This window comes from Lutra lutra, chromosome 3 (assembly GCF_902655055.1).
Source record: "Lutra lutra chromosome 3, mLutLut1.2, whole genome shotgun sequence".
Lineage (NCBI taxonomy): Eukaryota > Metazoa > Chordata > Mammalia > Carnivora > Mustelidae > Lutra > Lutra lutra.
Window position 1 is genome coordinate 84068347 of NC_062280.1, and position 17131 is coordinate 84085477.

The following is a 17131-nucleotide window of genomic DNA, read 5'->3' on the forward strand; positions in this document are numbered from 1 at the left end:
CTATTCCAAAAATACTGTCTAGCCTACATGTTATCTATGTTATTCCTACCTACCAATCATAAAATTGCTGGTTTTTTTGAGGTAAAATGAATATTTCAGAGTTTATACTTAGAAACGCCCCTTGCAACTGAGATTTAAGAAAGCAAACTAAAAGAAAATTCAAATAAAATGAATTGGGGCCTTTTGCCTACTGGAAAAGGCCATACTATAACAAACAATCCCTTATTTTAGGGGTTCTGAGATTCATCAGCCTTGTTGTAGAAAAGCATCTCTAGGAATGTGTATTAGAAAATTTTCACCATAAACAAAACTGCTCCAGCTAGATCCTAGTGTTCCAAAAAGAGTAACCATTTCAAAGCAATCAGATAACCTCTTTTATATACTAGCTTCAACTAATTCACCTAAAGATTACTACATTCCTAACTACATATATCTATGCCATGAGCAGTAGTTAAATCTATGTGCACAGACATGGAGACCAAGAATGGGACAGAGGAGACACAGATAAACACCCACAAATGCTGCAAAAAACAGTTTTAGCCTCAAAGGATTTTTAGGAACCCCACTGCTAATAACTTTTGGGGGTGCCAAAGAATTAGTTCCATATAGGACTAGGTGAGGTGAACAAAAATTCAGGAAGAGACAGACTGCAGGAAGGTGAGAAAATGGGCGCTTTTTCTGAGGTGGAATTCATTCAAGGGAGTTTGCAAAATTAAAAGCAGTGCCTCCCAGCAACCTAAACACTGCAACTGGTGGCGCTCAATTAAGTTCTATTAAATGAATCCGCTTTTAAAGCAACCCTCTTTTTTTAACTGAAGTATATAATGGACACACAATGTTACATTAAAAGTGTAAGACGTTGTGATTCAACAAGTCTATAGATTATGCCATGCTCACTCAAGTGTAGTTACTGTTACCATACAAAACCACTGATTATATTCCCTAATGGTGTACCTTTTATCACCATGACTTACTTATTCCATAAATGAAAGCTTTTATCCTACTACCCTTCACCCATTTAGTCCATATTCCCACTCACACTCTCACCCCCAACCCCTCTCTGCCAACCATTAGTTTATTCTCTGTATTTATGGGTCTCTTTCTAAAGCAATTGTCTTTAAATTGAATACACAATGGCAAACTGATTCCAAGTTTAAAGGAACGAACATTTTCCCTTTTAAGGGAATGACAACTATTGGGTTCAAGCCCAGTTATTCAAATGATGCCTCCCTCCAACTCAGCTCAGATAATGATCACATGGTCATTACAAACACAAAAAAAGATTCTCAGAGTCTCTCCTCAATAATTATCACCAAAGTAAATCCATGTTTTGAGGCAAAACAAATTTCTTTTTCCTTTGAGATAGACAAAATACACTTTCACTCTTAACCATGTTTTCAGAAATGAGAAATTAAAACAGAGGTCATTACTTAAACTTCGCTAATGATACTAAATATATCTATTACCCAAAATACTTCCTGGCCAATCTCAAAGGTAATTCGAAAAACAAATAAAATCAACTGCCTCTTCTAGCATGATTAGGTAATTGGGGGGAAAGCAAATTTTGCACAGTAGATTTAAAGTTTAAATACTAAATACTAAATTATTAGGGTAAACAATATAAATTTATTTCTACCTGTGAGATATGGCAGGTTTGTGGCCATCTTTTAGGCCAGGTATGTCCTCATGCAAATATGCCAATCCTCTAGCCATGGTTTCTGCAATATGACACAATTCATTCCAAGAGACCACATTAGCCTTAAGAAAGTCTGACAGTGAACCCTAAAGAAATGAAAGAAAAGGGGGGAAAAAACAACTTATGCTCTGGACAAAAGCTGTATGACATGGAGAACTTTCTTTTTGCTTTTAAGAGATTATGGAAGGCAACATATCTTTACTTTTAGTGAACAATATTATAAAAAAAAAAGGCAATCTTTCTGTAATGATTCAAGTTTCACATTAGTAAACATCTGACTAGAATAGAATACCTCTAATCTTTAAAGGTTTGCTAGAAGGCACAGTCAGTTTCCTCCTGTTTTGAAGGCAAGAGTTACAAAACAAAACAACCCACCATTTGAAAATCTAAAGTTCAGGAAAATGTTTAAAAACTTAAAATATGCTGACTACAAATATTAACACAAAATTAAGACATACAGCTGTCAGAATCTTCCTCTACAGATTACTGCTATTCTTCTGGTCAACAATTTAGAGACGTTTAAGAGCCACCTATATCTAACAATGATGAAACTAATTGCCAAGGAGAACACAACTGCTTATTTCATTAACATGTATTTTCATACTAACTCTGACAGCAGAAAACCTTTCTACTTTCAGAGGAGAAACAGCAGCTTTGTTCTGGTGATAATTATTCTATAGATGAGTGACAGATCAAAGATCAGATAAATCTCCTCACTCTAGTTTTGTCACTAGGCTATACTGACTGAAGAGTTTTAAAAACAAAATTCAACCTAAAAAATGGTCCAAATAATCAAGATGAATTGCGAATGGCAAATGAAAATGACTAAGCACCGGCTCCACTGAAATAATTACCTGTAAGAGAGATAACTGCAGCACAAGAAATAAGGGACAAATGACTGGTTTTATGTAAGTAGAGGCTAAGGTGAAAGAGTTGCCAACTTTTCTCTTTTAATAAAATGAATTTTTTTTTTTTTAAGATTTTATTTATTTACTTGACAGACAGAGATCACAAGTAGGCAGAGAGGCAGGCAGAGAGAGAGAGAGAGGGAAGCAGACTTCCTGCTGAGCAGAGAGCCCGATGCGGGGCTCGATCCCAGAACCCTGGGATCAGGACCCGAGCTGAAGGCAGAGGCTTTAACCCACTGAGCCATAACCAACTAAAACAACATACTATTTCCAGAAAAACAAGTCTGAGGGATTTATAGCCAACATTAGGTAGGTAAGCCAACCCTGACTTTCCTGAGTTAAAACAGAAAGTAGTTTTACCTTTTCATGAAACGCTGTGATTAGCCAAAGATCCACATCAACACTGGTGCCTCTTTTTTCTGCACCAATGAACTGCAGTATGTTCTCATGCTTCATTCCAGGTAAACTATAAACTTCATATTCATTTTGCCATGATTGTTTGTCCTAGAGTTAAAAAGAAAGAATAGTAAGAATGCAAAGAACACAGGCAAATAAACCATATCTAAGATTACTCAAGTAGATTCTAAGGCAAAATTTAAAAATAAAGCTAAGCATGAGAAGATTCTTTGGTTTGGTTTTGTCTTATTTTTTCATAAAAGAAATCTAAGAATAAGGTAGCAACTCTATGACAAATGCCTGCCCTGCCTGCCCCATTCCCTAAAACATACTTTTCTATGTTTCTTGTTTGTGAATACAGGAGTCCTCATGGGAAATGTTGCATATCTCTATCTATCAATGGCAACACATTCTGCTGGCAATTTCGTAATACGGTGTCATTTCATCATCGTGTGAAGTTATTTTTGTTTATTCAGAATAATCTTCCTGAGATACGAATTTCAGGTAGAATGACTTCATCTCAATAGAAAACATTTTTTTTTGTTCAAAGACTAACACTGTATCAAACGTTCTTAACAAAATGCTGAGAATACCCTGCGAAGTCAGTGAGCACACAACAGGGTATAAATAGGCAATACAGTTTAAAACACTATATACTCATTTGCATCTGCAAGTGACCCATGCCTACTACATGTCTATTTATAAAGGATTAGCTTCTCTTCACAATGGAAGAATAATGAAAGTAGGAGGCACCATAGCATAATGGTTTGGAACCCTCTGGATCCAAACTATCTTAAGAACCTTTGCCAATTGACAATCATTCAGTTTCCTCATTAGCAAAATGGGGACACTACAGTGTCTGATCCACAGGATTGTTGTATTACATGTATACTGTGTATTGTTTTTTATGTGTGAGTAATATATAGACACCTATTACTGAGTACTCCTATGTAAAGCACCTCTCCTGACAGTAAGAAGCATTTAATAAAATATCAGCTACTGTTACTCTTGTGCTAATATCCAAAGACCTTTCTCTAATTTTTAAGCTTCTTCCCACAATGAAAGAAGAACCCTGAATTTGTCAATCTTAGCAGAGCAGATTAGAGTCTTCTATAAAGTATCTGCATCAGTACAAAAAAAAGTAATAACGTTCTTCACAGACTCTATGAGACTTTAGAGGAGGCAAGAAAGATAAAAGCTAGGTATATTAAGATAAATTGGTTCTCTAACTCTGGAATGAGGAAGCTCCACTGTGAAGATACAGTGGTGGACCCTGCATCACCAAACCCAACCAGGACTGCAATAGCACACAAGGCATTAGCTGGAGGCGAAAAGCAAGACACAGGTAGGAAGAAATCATCATAGATCTATACCACTGATGGACTCAAATAAAACATAAGAACAGCCCAGAGGTGCATTAGACCAGGGTTTTATGAGGTCAGCCCCCTTTAAAAGAAAAGTCAACAGTAAACCAATTATTTGGAATCTTGATTCACTTCCAAACAAAATCTGAAATGATTACATGAGCAATCAAAGTAAGACAAAAAAGAATCAGTCTGGTAATATACCTCGAAACAATTCTAAAACAAGTATGCTATTCTTTCATTCTTCTCTTTGTTTTCTGATAATGTCAATGGGATATTAAAAGTTAACCAACAAAATTCTATTACTGGAATCCTCATCTTCACCTTACATTTCTATAGTATTTTTAATGGCAAAAGATGTCCTATACATTATTCACTGGAATTCCATCACTCCAAACAAACATAACAACTGCTATACCATGAGTTCCATTCCTTGGATAAGAAGGCAGACTAAAGAGCTAACCCCTTTCCTCAATATCACAAAGAGCCACCTGGAAACATGTGGTCTGTGTTTTTGGACTGTTTCTGAAATACGATAACTGAGCCAGTTCATCTTTTACAAAATATATGCAGATGAGAAAGATGCAATAACATACCTGTATTGGAAATATTTTCACAGCCACGTACTCATTGAGCAGCTGGGCTTTCCACACACAACCAAATCTTCCCCTCGCTTTCACTTCTAATAACTGCAGTGGCTTCAAACCTAGTAATGGAGAAGGTGGGGGTGGTCCTGGGTCCTACAGATAAATATTAACAATCGTTTTAGAAAGCAGCACCTGATATAGATCAATGCTAAATATGAGGGGGAAAGTGAGTATACTGAGGAATCAATTGACAGAAACAGGAAACACATACAAATGACACTAACTTCTGTCTTGCAAAAACAGTTCTCAAGCATTACTAATTATTTATAGTGATCATAAAGCAAACCGCTTGAATTGAGAGTTTCCATAATAACATTCAGCACTATTGCTACATAAGTACAGCAGGAGAAATGACCACAAATCATTTTGAGTCCATCTCACTAATTTTCTGGACTAAAGTCTTTTGTGACCTTTAGGGTTATTACTAACAGTATTTCAACGGTTTCATCCAGTTGGGACTTTATTAGACAAGGATTTTAAAAGTGACAGCAACAGCAAATTATGGCTATTTCTCAAAGGAAAACACTCCTCAAAATCCACTATTTTCTTTCTCCATTGACTTTTTTTATCTTTAAATCTTTTCTTCATTAATCTCATAAATGCATAGTCATTCCCAAATACATTGCAGATAAGTGTGTCAAACAGAAAATGCAAAATATGTTAACAGCCACAGTGTTCTATTTATTCTACTTTTTCAACCTATTAACAATTAATCCCTTTGCTTATAATTCCCCAAATTGACTGGAGATACAAATTATTAGTCTGACTGGCAAAGAAAGTACAAATTATAATCCAGAAAATTAGTGTTCATCATAGTAGATGGTAAGAAAATGAAAGAGAAGTATATTTCTATAGGTAATTTTGAAAATGGAGCAAATACAGTATATAAATAGGGGCACAATGTTTACAAAACACAAAGGCATCCTTCCTATACAAAGCAGAATGGCAACCTCTCTGGAAGCACTGTATCAGTTCAGTATCTGCAACTAAAACAAGATGTAGGAAGCCTTTTGAACAGCTTCCAGAGAAAAGTAATAAAAATGTATGAAGGGCTGCATAATGAGTATTACAAGGAAGAACTAAAATTTCTGTGGCAACAGCAGCAGACACTGTGACACTGGGTGGCATCTAAGTTGCTTGGAAATAGTATGTTATCCTGTATCAATGCATCTCTCTCCTTTTCATCCCCTTTTAAGAAAAAAATCTCTGCAAAAGCCCCAACACGGTCAGTGCCCCCTTTAGGCATTATTCAGCCCATGGTGTCACTCAAGATTTTAAAAAGCTTACATCAACATTAGAAAGACTCTCAAAAATAGAAACACTGCACGGTATTAAAGAGGACGAAGGTGCAATTTCTTTGTAGGCAATCCTTTATAAAATGGCCTGAGAATTCCTACTTTTAAAATAGATAAATTAGAAAACTTCTTGTGACATTTTTCAACCTTAGATATTTATTTTTTAAATGTCTACAAAAAGTTACCTTGCCTTCACACATTCAAAAGATGAAAGGTTATAGGAGAGCTAAAGAGTGTTGTAGTTTTAACAGAGTGATGAGTCCAGAAAAGTCAGATACAAATCTTAGGGCAAGTATGGGCCCTGAAGTTATTGTTCTCAGTGGGAAGGGACACAAGAATCTAGAGAGAGGTTTCATCAAACTTAAACCCAGCCTACCTCATTGCTCAACTGGTCATTTACAAGTGTAATAAGAGATGCTACTGACAGGAGTAGGCTGCGGATGTGGATGTGGAGATGGGAGGGAAAAAGGTTGAAAACTAGTCTTGTAGAGGCAGAGAAAACCACTCATGCTCAAAATCCAAGAATTATTAGATAACTACATAAAATAATTATGCTAACAGAAAAAGTTCAGCCTGAAAAAATGTCACTAACTACAAAGTTAAAATCAATGATCCCCCCCCCTTTTTAGAACTGAGTCAGAAATGTCAAGTTTTCAAAGCAGGGATATACCAAAAACTGAAGTATGGTGATAAATGCTGAAAGCTGAAGAGGCAAAATAACCACATAAAGAAGAAAATAGCTCTTAACTTTAAGATACTTAGGACCTTTTATGTAAATTGATAATGTCTCTTGATAACATACGACATTACCCATTCTCTGTTCTAAAGTGTACCAACCACATGGATATGATTCAGTCTATAAAACAGGATTCAGAGGACTTAATCCACATCTCAAATTAAGACTATGTTTGCAGTTGAAAATACAATTTTAATATTTTAAGAAAGTTTAGGACACATACAGTAACTTTCAATGTCTCTGTTTAGAGAGAAAAGATCACTGAATATTTTCTGAATGCACAAATAAACCTTAAGGTTCCCATAAGTTTCTAAGTCTTTGTTCGGCAAGTTTCTAAGCTACCATTATGAGTAAAAAATCTTAGATCACTGTCCTAATACTATTACCATTCTATTCAGCCTTATAATAGCATGAAAACAGACTACTGTTAAAAGAATACTGACTTTTTTTTTTTTTTAAAGATTTTATTTATTTATTTGACAGACAGAGATCACAAGTAGGCAGAGAGGCAGGCAGAGAGAGAGAGAGGAGGAAGCAGGCTCCCTGCTGAGCACAGAGCCCAATGTGGGGCTCGATCCCAGGACCCTGGGATCATGACCCGAGCTAAAGGCAGAGGCTTTAACCCACTGAGCCACCCAGGTGCCCCTACTGACGACTTTTTAAAGGGTGAGGAAAAGGTCTACAAAGGCAGATTCCTACAGAATGTCAAACTTTTGAAAATGGTATGTGTTTTTAAATAATATTCTATAATACTTAAAAGGTAAAACTCAAAAATGAGTAACTAAAATATAGATCATAACTCTATAAAATACATAATACTAATATAAATTTTTGTTTTAATGAAAAACTAGAATATTCTATATAATACTTTTCGTACTCTTCACTAAATGTATAGGAAACTTTAACTATCTCTAATATCTGGCCTTTACTTATCATCAGAGAATATCACAAATCATTTGCAGTTTATGAGCATCATTATGCTAATTTACCCACAAAAAACTCAATGCAGTTCACCCTTGAACAACATGGGTTTGAAGTGCAGGAGTCCACTTCTATGTGGATTTTTTTCTAATAAATACAATCCAGTCAGTACTGTAAATGTATCTTCTCTTCATTATGATTTTAATAACATTTTCCTTTTTCTAGCTTACTTGGTTTGATACTTACTTTGTTGCAAAAATACACCATATCATACGTATAACATACAAAACATATGTTAACCATTTGTGTTATTAGTCACAAAATTTAGTTTTCTGGTTAAGTAGTTAAGTTTTAGGGGAGTAAAAAGTTATACGCAGGTGTGACTGTGCACAGCACTGGCACCCCTAAACCCTGCATTGTTCAAGGGTCAACTGTACTTGATTCTGGGAATAAAGATTTATACTTTTAAAATGTATCAACACCTGGCAAGACAAATTTGGGCTTGTACTTCATAATGACAGCAACACTCTAATATTGTCATAAAACATGACTTGCTCCTGCTACAAACAAAACCAGCTTTGGGGGTTCAACTGTATGGACCAGGGAATTCCTGTAAACTTTTTCTGATCTCCTGTTCACTTGCAATCCCCACGCTATGTTGCATAGTTACGAAGACATGCAGTGGAACATGCCTCCACTTACATCTCTTCTTTACTCATTTGTATATGAAAATTATGGCATCAGAAGACATCATGTTGAGGAACAACAAATGGCAATCACTGAAAGCCGTGAGCCCATCCCAACACTGCTACCCAATAAAATTACTATACTGAAGACTGAAATAAATTAGCAGAAGTGAAGAGCTGCTAAGTAGTCTGTGATCATTTGATTCTTCTGAGTTCTCGAGTGGGAAGGGTGAATTCTAATCTAAAATAAAGCCTTCAATCTCTAGAGAGCAAAAGATCAACTTATACTTCTCTAGCTAGCCCATTTGCTAAGGAGGCTACAGAAGAAAGAAACTATTTGAAACTATAGATTTCACATTAAAGGATAATGGGTTTTACCAGAAAGTCAGCTCCTGGTAAAAATGAGCATATGCTCACATTTAAGCTAGTGACAAACTAGCCATTAGGAGTTAACATCTCATCAACTAGAACAGTTGTTTCTACATTCCAACTCAGGTAAGTATAAATGAGGTTAAGAACTCTCTGAAAACCAAAAACTATTACTGTGGCAAATCAATCATATTTTTAATACTAAAAGTGGTTAAAAAAATTCCATAACATAAATTTATAAAGGATGCAAAATAAAGCAACAACAATGAAAATCTAAGAACAAAATGTTTAATATGCATCCACAAAAAGTTCCACAACCATAAACAAACATCAATGCATCTTACCTCTATCATTATATGAAAGGCGTGCTTGTGAAGAAAAAACACAGGCAAAAGAAATTACGATTTATATCCAGAGTGAAATGAAAAATGACACATCAGTTACAAAAGCGAAGGAAGGAGAATAATGATTTAGCTTTTTAAAAGTTGGCAATGATCCAATGTATTATATTTTTAAAATAAGAATTGGGAACACTCTCCTTATAAAGAGAGGAAAGTAGTATCAAACAAACAAAAAACTTGGATATTACCTTTCAGATGAGGGGTATTATTGTATAGACGAATCTAGTATGGCCCCAAACTACTTGATCCAATGAACTTTAAGCTAGCAAATAAACTACAGCAAGTCAAATAATTGTTATTTGTTTTTCTAAGAAGTTCTAGAGTCTGAACTGGAAGAATAAAAGGAGCAATTTGAGAAAATATGCGTTAGAACTGGCTTTGGACAGCAGAGGGCAGTATTGCCTTTAACAAAATCTAGAAGCAACACAGAAGGAATTTTTATGTAACTAGAATAAGTTTCTCAGCCCACACTCTGGCAGTTGTTTTAAGACTCTAAAATCTCCTATTTCCTGAACTGCTTCACTCCCTTTTCATGGAATATAGCAGAATCGTAATAGAAGAATGTTTCTAGTGTGCAACATGTTTCTAGTGTGTGCAACATAAACAATATACAAGGGTAAGAAAATAAGACAGGAGTAATAAAAGAATTAGGTGACAGTCCAGGCCCACTGTTGACTTATTGGCTACATAGAGAGTGAAGAAGTCAATCAGGGGTGGCCCTGGGAATAAGTATCCATACATATCTTTCAGTCTGAGGACACTCAGATACTGAAGGAGAACAAGATTTTCATTTTCACAGTCATCCTAAAATAGTTAGGGGCCTAAATTTAAAATTAAGAGAAAGACTGCCACCAGTGTAAAAGAAGCCTTCAAATTCCTCCAGTCACTGAGTATATCTGCCATTTCCAATATTTCTACAATATTTATACAGAGAATAGCACTGACAAAAAAGATGTGACAACTCATATGTACCAGTAGTTTAACTAGTTTTGCTTCCTTCTTGATTTTCTCCTGTGATAACGATTCAGGACTATTTATAATTCATCTAAAAGGCTTAGCTAATCCTACTATCAAATCATTTCATCAGTACTCAAAGTAAAATTCATCCCTTAAAAGATAATACATGCTAACTGAGTAACTAGACTTTAGCTTCCCAAGGCCTACGGATCTCTCAGGTTTTGTTTTCATTACAGGTACCACAGAGATAAACCTGCCACTTTAATTGCACTATGCAAGTAGGTGCTATCCATGCATCTTTATATACTTATCAATAAGTGAACATTAGAGTAAGTCAGAGAATGATCAAGCTAAACAAGAACAGGCCTCAATGTGTAAACTATGTTCCAAAATAAAAGGGTCAAAACAGAATCCAAAAAAATTAAAACACCGAAATACATGGACAAAAAGTAACCAAATAAAACCATCTGAATTCACAACATGGAAAATGAAAACCTGAGTATCATGTGCTATAATTGGAGATAATCGTGAAAACCAAATCAGTACATTAATGTCAACTAATTAGGCTGCTAGATAAGAAAGAGACTAGTTGCTTATTCCTTAAGAGGTAGAGAAATTTAATTGTATTGCCAAATATCAAAGAAGAATAAATAGGACTTCTCCATTCACTCAAAAAATCCCTGAGTGCCTACTTGTGCCAGGCACTAACTACCCCAGCTTCTCATGGTACTTACTATAGTATGGAGGAAGTAAGACTCATCAAAGACATCACACTGATGAATCCATAATTATAAGATAAGAGCAGTAAAAAGGAATTCATCAGTACTTTGAGCACCGGTAAGGTGAAAATGGGACTTCCACAGGCCTGTTAAATAAGAGAAGATTTTCCTAAGGAGAGAATCCTTGAAAAATGAAGTAAGTACTCCAGGGAGACACACCAGGTGGGAAAACGGTACTGAGATACATCCTAAATTTCTGACTTGTGCCACCAAATGGTTACTGGTTCTATTTACTGAGAACTCAGTTTGGAGAGATCATTACCACAGAATGGTTAAGTGCTTGGAGATACCTAAGTGCTAATATTTAGCAGGCAGTTAGATGTACAGAACAGGAACAGAAAGAAATCCTTCTAGAAACAGGACTTTGGTTCATTTATTTACTATAAACAAGCACATATGACATATACTAAAATTTTTCTCTTACTATTTAAACCTAAGATTTACATATACATATATATTCTTTGATAACTTACTAAATATCTTCTTAGGACTATCAAGAAGATTTAAGCGCCCCCCCACCAACCCAAAGTATTTGAAAACCAACAAATTCTGAATTTGTCTCATCTTAGTAATCTAATTATCTCATGCTCTAAGAAATTTTACAATTGCTAATTTTAAAAAAGATTATTGCCAGGCAGACTGAAATAGAATCTATAAAGAAATAATATAGGGCATCTATCAAAACAAATGCTTCTGAGCTAGGGAAAGCAACATTATACATTAACAGATTCAATAGTATTGATACTGCCAAATGCACAGCCATCATTCTATCCAATTAGATCTTCAAAATTCCATTGTGATTTATCAACTCCTACTTCCTCCATTTCTCTCATCTAACTCCTGAAAGCAAGGCAAAGACAGATCCTATGAAATAGGATTCTGAATAAGTTCCCTAAGAAGAAGGTAGCTCCTCAGGGTAGCTAGCAATGGGGTTTAAAAGTCTGAACTAGATGTAAGGGATATCCATTCTCCTTCTGGCCACTGCTCAGAAGCACCAGGTTTATTACTGAGGATAGAAGAAATTTTATTTTTATTTATTTTAACATTTGTATTCTGCAAGTAAAGCTGAAAAAAAGGAAAAGGATCATGCTATACATTATGGAAATTATGGAATTGTGATGTGATAAGATGGTTATGTTTATCAACAAGGCTATATGTACTTCTAATAAAAACTATTTTAAATATAATTTATATATTCTGACCCCTCCCTTTATCCTACTATAGTTTTTTATGTCCCCCCTAATTATTTACTAAAATAAGCCATTCTATTAAAATTACCTCAATGAATAATAATCCTTGGGTCTAAATGTCCAGACTCTACCACTCAGCAGACTGACACTAGGCCAAGACACTTCACCTATCTGTGCCTTGATTTTTCTTATCTACGAAATGGACTTAATAAAACAGAACCTGTATCGTGGGGTGTGGAAAGATTAATCAGCGTAAAGTACTCTGTGTAGTCCTTGACAGAGTACTCAAAATAAAATCCTTCATTGCACTAATTTCAAATGACTTACATATAAATATGTATTTACAATGGCCTCAATAAATATGATACCTTTTGACAACAATTTTGAAGCTGCTACTCTTGGCAATAACAGCTAACATGTTTTTGTTTTGTTTTGTTTTAATTTTATTTATTTATCTGACAGGGAGAGAGAGAGATCACAAGTAGGCAGAGAGGCAGGCAGAGGGGGTGGGGGCGGGAAGCAGACTCCCTGCTGAGCAGAAAGCCGATGCGGGGCTCATCACAGGACCCTGAGATCATGACCTAAGCCAAAGGCAGAGGCTTAACCCAGTGAGCCACCCAGGCGCCCCAACAGCTAACATGTTTTGAACACTTAACATTAGGCACCCTGGGTGTGGCTCCCAGTCACTACAGAACTAAAGTTGGACCAAAACTGTCTTCACCTTTCATTTCCAAGCTGCAAAGTCAAACAACCAACCAACCCAATTTTTGTTCACCTACATATCAACTGTGGACTTCAAAAGGGCCAGCAAGAACTGTCCCTCTGTTGCTCGCCACTACCCAGCAGCATGATGTGTGGCACATGACAGGCACTCAGGCACTGGGTCAGTGGGTCAACTGGAACCAAACAAGCAAACCCGAACACCCGCCGCCTATGTGATACAAGCAGCTCTCACTAACAAATGGGCTCTTTCATTTTTCTTATCTCAAATTAACAGAAAAGATTTGACAGTGATGAAGTAGTGAGGAATGAAGGAAGAGATCTACAATGAAGTTCAGGAAATAAAGAACTGAGAGAAAAGCCAAGTCACTTCTTCCTATCTTCCATCTCCTAATCAGACAAGAAAAAGGAGAAATTATGTACTCTGCTCTATATGCATCAGTCCCATTTGCAAAGTGGAAGATAGGGCCCTCCACAGTCTAAAGGAAAACTGAACTCAAGATTTTAAAAATTGAATGGAAGTCGTCTTTAGAAATGAAGTACCTTCGCTATTAACTGTAATATACAGCTTTAACTTGTTTTAAGATTTGGATAAAGGTTCCCCCCACCGCTTCCCTTTCCTTTTTGCTTTTGGACATGGAATTTTAGCAGTTCTCCAAGTGGGCCTGTCCATGCACTTGTTAAGTAAAACAGCTCTTATACACCTAAGAGAGTAAGTTTTTGCCAAGCTGCAAGTCTACAAATAATTTATGACACTTCTCCCCACAATTAGTTTAGAAGTATACCTAAAACTTAAGTTGTAATTTAAGTTGTAACAAAAATAATCACACACAAAGGTAGAACACAGAAGAAAGGAGACTTCCTTTCTTCTGTAGGAGCCCTGCACTATTTCTTAGGCATATATAAACAAACAAACAAAAAAACAAACAAAAAGATGCTCAACTGCAAGATAAGAGCATGATATCATCATACTTGAAACATGCTAAATTAAAGTAAGGCACTTAAAAATATTTGTGAAATGCAGGTTCCAGGTCTTAGTAGAAACCTAACACCAACTCTAAGCTAATAAAACATCATGTTTTGATTATTTCATGAGCATACATTATAGCTCTACTAAATTTCACTTAAGAACACACATTTAATCAGAATGAGACTGAAAAGTATTTGAGCTGAAAAGCTGTCCTCAGTATACTGTTAAATTAAAAGAAACCAATTGTGAAATAACATTCTGTAGTTTATATAAAGGGAAAAAAAGCATATACTCAAACAAATTAGATTAGGAAAAGGTGTCAAAGGATACATACCAACCTGTTCAAATTTATTATCTCAGGAAAGTGATAAAGAAAAAAAAGGAAGAACAAATGGTTCTATCACCTTTCTTTTGCACACTTCCTTCTGTATAATTTGTCTTATTATAACAGGCAAGTATGTGAAATTATTTCTTAAAAATAATTTAAAAGGAAAGAGAAAGTGAATCAACCTATTTCAAGATGTGCTTCTATAGCTGTGACACTCATTTTGCAAGTATAACTTAATATTAGCATATTAATACTCATTTAATTTTAGTAAATTTCTCCTGCATCCTCCACAAATAAACAGTACCCTTTCCTAAACGGAGTTGGCTGAATGATGATGTTATGCTACCCTTTCAGTATCTTATTAATTTTAAATGGGTACATATTTAGACTCATGTTCAACAGGAAATCCTACACAGCATTTTCACAGATGGCTCAGTTTCTCAGTGGATAGTAATTTGACATAGCATGAAACAACAACCTATTATTACTTTAATATTAAGGTCAGCAGGATTATTTCGTATGCCCAAATCAGTATCCCAAACATCTGAAAGTCTTTACTCTTCATCAGACCAAAATCTAGACAAAATGTCATTGACATAAAGAACTGAAGAGACTGATGTCATTTAAGTAGGCATTACTGTTGCAATAGTAATAGTGCTACTTAAATAGCCTTTAAAAATGAACAAGAAGTTAACTTCATACCTTGTTAAAGGTAGGTAATTTCTAGCCCCTAAAATCCACTTTCTTATCAAGTGCTTTTATCAGCATAAATATAGATCTTATTAACAGGAAACTTCAGCTCACATATGGTTTTGAAAGCAATGCAAACACTTTTATTGAAACCCCATTACCTCTAACCACAGTAAGACTTCTTAATCACAGAGTCAATGCAGCCATTCCCTCCTATTCTTGATTCACCGGCACTAGAAAAACCAGTTTGTGTTCAGTTTACTCACTGCAGGTTACAAGAGCAAATTCCTACATGTGGAAAGACAGTTTCAGCACAGATAAAAGAAAAGGACCTATGGGATGCAAATTAAAAAGATGCTTCAAGCTTGTGATTCCAGAAAGAACTAAATACTGGCTTTGTCTTATGAAAGCCTGGAATACTTCAACTTATTTTACCCTAAAGAAATATGGCCTCTAGATTTATCTTAAAACTAAGCCCTAAAGCTCCTTATTAAATGAATCCCTGAATATGTTGCATTATCATCTCAACATAATTCTAAATGCAACAAAGTCAAATTTGGCAATTCATCACTTATAGAACAGTTATACGCACAAACACTATGTAAATACAGCAGTGACTACAATACGCAGCTGGTCTTCAAGGAGTTTACAGTCAAGTGGGAGACTGGAACGTGCACAAGAACGACTAGAGCCTCTCTCAAATGCGGTTATTCATCTGATCCAACACAAGACAAACTGACTTCAGCACTATTTTCTCAATTCTTTCAAGGACAGTACATAACTAATATTATTCTACAGGCATATGAGGGATATGCCTCTAGAATATGGGAGGAAAGAATAAAAAGGTAAATGTACGGAAGTATGGAAGCCCCATGTCATACTCTCAAATTTTGTATTCTTTGCTGTGGAGCACTGAGAGCCCTCAAATATTTTTAAAAACAGAAGCAACAAAATCAGACATGTAAAATTCTACAGCAATAGTATAGATAGAGAGAAAGAGAAGACCAGCTATGAGATTACAGAAATAATCTCAGCCTCAGATGTAATAATGCCCTGAACTACAACAGGATCAAGAAGGATGAAAAAGTGAATGACTAGGACTTGGTAAATGACAGGGCCAAAAAAGCAGTGGTTGTCCCCCGGGCTTTCATTGAGGGTGACGGGGAAGACAGTGTTAGAAATGTAATAGTTATAGGTTATAAAGAAAGAAGAATGGCTTCAATTAAAAAAAAAATTATTTTCCATGCCTCGAACTATGCTAGATTTGAGAATTAATATTCTTTACTGGTTACTAAGAACCATAAGACCAGATTTTAAAGCATGTATATCCTTAAATCATCCCTTCACAATAAAATACTACACCAAAAGAAATTCTATCTTGGTGTCTTAGAAAGAATCCCACAATTTAGCTGTCAGAACCAGCTTAGTAAGGATATATATGTGGGTATCTCTTGTCTTCCAGGATTCCATAAGACTGATCTTTTATCCCCCAAAGAGAATAAAAGACTGAAATCAGACCAAAGAATGATCACAGTATACCTAACTTCAGCTTGCTCTGTGACATTCACTATAAATTCTCTTCAAGTATAGTTCTTATTGTAGGAATGACCTGTCAATGAGATATTATCACAATGAGACTAATGTCATATAAGAGAGAAGTTAATTCACAAACCAGCCTTTGCCAAAGCTTTAAGGAAAAGTTGCCTAAGAAAGGAAGGAAAAATTTCTTATCGCTCTAAGTATTTGAAGATTTGGAGGAAAAATGTTTCAGAAATCCACAAGAATATAGGATCTTTTTCTAACCAGTCTTGGAATTAAGCTTCGAACATGGGGACATGAATATGGAGTGAAATACAGAAATCACCTTAAGACTTCAAATGTATGTCTCCCTTACTATCTTGTTTTAACCATCTTCTATCATGTTTTAACTACCCTATCCCTTGTAAAAGTCTTGAGTAACTAATAGGGACTGGACTGGCACTCTCAACTCAGCTGCACGGGAGTCCTTACCTACAACCCAATCATGCTGAAAAATGTGCTAAGAATTTTTTTAATGAAAAACACATGAATATGTCCTT

At 35.5% G+C, this 17131-nt stretch overlaps 1 protein-coding gene across 1 annotated transcript in view; it reads right to left on the reverse strand.

Annotated features, from left to right (window-relative positions):
- The window catches only part of ACVR2A (activin A receptor type 2A), an 84277-nt gene that overhangs the window by 11153 nt on the left and 55993 nt on the right, over positions 1–17131 (reverse strand). Inside the window, 4 exon segments of the mRNA XM_047722409.1 lie at positions 1637–1782; positions 2965–3108; positions 4961–5104; positions 9363–9386. Of these exon segments, the coding sequence (XP_047578365.1) occupies positions 1637–1782; positions 2965–3108; positions 4961–5104; positions 9363–9386 (458 nt within the window).